The sequence below is a fragment of the Chenopodium quinoa genome, unplaced genomic scaffold (genome assembly GCF_001683475.1).
Source record: "Chenopodium quinoa cultivar QQ74 unplaced genomic scaffold, ASM168347v1, whole genome shotgun sequence".
NCBI classification, from domain to species: domain Eukaryota; kingdom Viridiplantae; phylum Streptophyta; class Magnoliopsida; order Caryophyllales; family Amaranthaceae; genus Chenopodium; species Chenopodium quinoa.
In genome coordinates this window covers 738,500-742,979 of record NW_018742412.1, presented here as the reverse complement: position 1 = coordinate 742,979, position 4,480 = coordinate 738,500, and the positions used below count along the sequence as shown (strand labels likewise).

At 32.4% G+C, this 4,480-nt stretch overlaps 1 protein-coding gene across 1 annotated transcript; it reads left to right on the top strand.

Moving 5' to 3' along the window:
* The first annotated feature begins 1,106 nt into the window (after nucleotides 1-1,106).
* On the top strand, nucleotides 1,107-3,709 carry LOC110706235. The gene is made up of 4 exons (XM_021884130.1): nucleotides 1,107-1,231; nucleotides 1,319-1,387; nucleotides 2,735-3,112; nucleotides 3,196-3,709. The coding sequence occupies exons 3-4, from the start codon at nucleotides 2,750-2,752 to the stop codon at nucleotides 3,442-3,444; spliced, it is 612 nt and encodes a 203-aa protein (XP_021739822.1). The 5' UTR covers nucleotides 1,107-1,231; nucleotides 1,319-1,387; nucleotides 2,735-2,749; the 3' UTR covers nucleotides 3,445-3,709.
* Nucleotides 3,710-4,480: the final 771 nt, after the last annotated feature.

The window sequence follows — 4,480 nt, the reverse complement described above, 5'->3', positions numbered from 1 at the left end:
GCAAGTTGTAAATAGGTTGTTAAGTTTAAAGACAAATTGGATGGTTCCACCTACCCAATTGAACTCCTGGACCATGATAAAAATTTCGTCAATTGTTATTTCCATGCGGAAAAATGTAAAAAAAATTAGCGGCTAATATCCATGGTTTTTTAGAAATTTCGAAGGTTTAAGGGTCCGGTGACTGAAATAAATGAGGTTTTAGGGAATACATATCAGTGCAAGTTGTAAAACGGGAAATTGACCGTTTAAAGGTTTTTACACGGTTCAACCCACCCAATTGGACTCTCAGAGGCTATTAGGGACCATGGTTTGCGTCGGGTTCGGTTCAAGTCAATAATTTGCGGGTTATAATCAGGTCGGATCATTTTCAAGTCGGGTCATTATCGGATTCAAGTCGGGTACTGTTGAAGCCAATAATTTGCAGTTTACAATCAAGTCGGGTCAATTCCAAGTTAGGTCATATTCGGGTTCAACTAATTATAATAAATAGATAATTGTCATTTTTGTCTAGTTAATTATTTCCTTTTACTGTCATATATATGGCAATATAATAGGGAACTATAGTTTATTATTTAGGAAGATAATTATCTCATTTGACCATACGACAAATATATATGTACTACATTTAACTCTTAAATTTAGGAAGAGAAAATGCTTTGATTAACAATAATAAGGTGATCTAAATTGCATTTAAGGTGATTTGAAATCAGGTCATTAACAATTTGGGTTGAATTTAGGTTGGGTCAATAACAAGTCGTGTTCATTTCGGGTCGGGTTAGTAAGCGAATTTTGTGTCTTATTACATTATTTGTTTGCACTATGTAATTATTAAGTTTGACAACTAAAAAATGTTTTTAACATGACTTAATTCCAACAATAATTACTATCTTAACAATAGAATTTGATATGCAAAATTAAACAAATGCAAACTAGCAACTCGGGACATCGATCGGGCCACACATTAGTTTATGGATAAATGGTTACCAACGTAAAGTACAAATAAAAATTTCTTCAAATAAGAAAAAGTACAAATAAAATTTTTTCCAAATAAAAGTAAGTACAAATAAAAATAAGGTACAAATAAGAAAAAGTACAAAAATAAAATAAAGTACAAATAAAATCCCTAAAAATCTATGAGCCTAATAAATTGTCCTGGTCATTCAAGAGTCATCTTTCTCCATCTATTTCCTTTGAAGCGCAGTCAACGTTCTCCCTTGAAGTAGCTACTGAGGTAAGATGTTACTTTCTTTTTTGTCATAAACCAATTTCAGTTTCTAAATATTGGTATTAAACCTTAAATTTCATAATTCTATCTCAGTTACAAGTTCTAACAACTCGAGTGATACACTTGGCTGCACTTTTATCGCCTGAAAATTCTCAATTGTTGGTAAGTTTGATTTCAATCGCATTTTGCTTTCACAAATTTGCTTTCTTTTTTTGGAATTGTTTAAATTGTATAAATTTTTGAAATTGTAATTTGGAATTTCAATTGCTTAAATTCGTGAATCAATAGTCACTGCTGATTTTATAATTTAGGGATTTATAATCTTCATATTGAGATTAACCAATTTGCAACAATTTAGCTTCAAATCTTTTGATTACTCTTTTTGATATTGAGATCTGAAATTCAATTGCAAGCATTTGGGAATTAATGTATAAAAGTAGTATACACTACTCCATAACCTAACCCTAACTTGCTTACATTGTGCAAAAAGTTTCATTTGACTGATTCTTGGATTTTGTTCCTGGTTTACTTCTTTCATGTCTTATTATGTTCTAAACTTATGCCTAGAAAATATGATATTGATGCTGAAGATATGACTTTTTTGGTGGAATATAATTCAATACATTCTTTACTATCTTTCTTCAAAACTATTATAAAATATAGTTTAAGTTATACCTAGAAATTTGAATTTATGGCTGGGAAGGGAAGGCAGTGGCATTATGTTTAGAGGGAGGTTTTTATGCTGCATGTAGGCAGGTGAGAGGGTTTTGTTCTGCGTCTAGGCAGTGCTGGGGGTTGTGAGATTTCGATTGATCGTGGTGTTTGTTTATTTATATAAAAATATGGAATTGTTTCTTGTGACCATTGATGATGAGAAGAAGAAGTATTATTGTTCAGTTTACTCACATTGTATAATTAATTTAAAGGATTGTGTTTGTGTGGTATTCAATTTGGTAATTCCAATAAACAGGTCAGTGTACTGAGTGGATGCTTTTCTGAATTAGAATTTTAGTCTTTCTGTTTTTAGAAAGTGATTGTGACTTGTAAATTATTGTTAATTGTTAATTGGATGTAATAGGAATTGTAGTTTTGTGAGGTTTGCTATCCAAAATAAGACAACTAGTTTATTTTTGGCCAAAAAAAATGCTGGACAACAATATCTGTTACCACAATATCTGTTTGTTGTCTTGAATGAAGATAACGGGAACATTACATATAATAACTAATAGTATTTTATGATTGGGAACGTGGATGTATTACCGTTTGGTCCAATATAATTGTGTCGTCCAGTGTATACCCTTTTGCTGTGCTAGTTGCTTTAATCTCTGGTGATACGATCTTTGCTTAGGCGGTGGAGTATAATGTCGGCTTCACGATTTGAATTCACAATTGATACTCGACGACGATGAAGAAATGTAATGAGTTTAAAAACCTAGAACCTATTACTCGCAAGAATTCAGTAAGTTAGTATGCTAATTACCAATGAAATTTATTCTGTGTTGTCATCAGCCTCTTCCAAACCGAATGGCTCGTGAGGTAAAAGACCTATGGAACAGATGGGTGAAGGACCGCGGAGATGTTGTGCTAACTCTTCAACGGGTGAACGAGACGCAAAAATACAAGGTGCATTTGAAGCAGTTTATACGGGGTGATGGGACTAGAGAAACCTTCTTGAGTGATGGGTGGAGTGAGTTTGTGAACTCAAACAACTTACAAATCCAAGACAAAATTCTGTTTTCTATGTATGACATGGGGGAAGTGTCATATCGGGTAAGGATATGGCGTAATCACAACGAAATAACAAGGGGGGAGCCCCATGCACTTCTTGAACCATTGCGCTTCTTCAAATTCATGTTCCTTCACAGCTACATTTTCAAACCCACAATTGTAAGTTGAAGTTCATCATCTTCTAAACCTTCAGAAAGATTGTGATGGCTTAAATTTTATTTATATTTATTTTTTTGGTGTAGAATATTCCATTGCCTTTCGCCCGAGAACATTTTATGGGTCTTAAAAAGTTCTCCACTGTTAACTTATATGGGACTAGGGTGTATGAAGCAACAATGCACATAAAGTATGATCGGAACAAGATTGTCTCTTGCAATATAAAGAGAGGACTACGTAAATTTATTCGTGGTGAGAATGTCCAAGTGAATGAGAAAGCTGTCGTGGAGTTGATAGCTATGGATCCCCCTTTTTTCAGCCTCATATTTACCTGAATGGTTGATATCGTTCTGTAACTATACTCTAACCGGACTTGTTTACGGCTCGTTTTACATGAATGGTCTATATCATTGTGTAATTATACTCTAAGTGGACATGTTTATGGCTTCATTTTGTACTTAGTCATTCAGGTGGTAAAACTAAAATGCATGTAGCTAATATTTTGCTTTCTGTCCAAACATGTGACTTTTATGGTTTAAAACTTGGCAGGTAATATTTTGCTTCCTGCTCAAATTACTTGAAATGTGGCTTATAACTTGCATTATGCCTAAACTTACTAGTTTGATGGTTATGTCTCATTATTGAAACTAGCCTTTTGACTCGTTCGATGCACGGGTTGTTAGGATAAATTATTTTCAAATAAAGATATACTTTTCATAAGTTGAAACTTTTGATATAGTATACAAAGTAATTGTTTCATTGCTAAAACTTTTTTTAAGAAAAAAATGGTTAGGTATATTCATATATATATGAAGATTGTGGAATATGAAATGACGTATTAGTTTAAGTTATATTTTAAGTGTAGGAGATTAAAAGACAATTTTGATTATAATTCAAATGTTTTATGTAATATGTATTAATTGACTAATTATGGTGGAAATGAAACACTTCATTTTCTTTGTTGAATTTTCATGTCATATAAATCATAAAGACTTGAACAAAAAAATTATGGGAGGTGAAATGTGGCATATGGGGTAATGAGTGACTTGTGATGACATGTATCATGTCTAAAATATGTGGTTTGTGTTTTTTAAACAATAAGTATAGATTAGCTTAAACTTATGAATTGGGAGATTGCATCCTCTTCAAGTAGAGCATAATATTATTATTGAAACTGAAACTACATTAATTTATTGCAATACAAACTGATAGGAACATCATAACATAGGATAATTAAAAACTAAACATAGCAACACCATCACAGATGAAAATCATAAAAACTAAAAGAAAAACTACTCAGAGGGGATGTACTTGTTTTCATTTTCTTTCAGAAACTTGTCCGAGGCAAGATGTTCTGCCTTCTGTTTAACA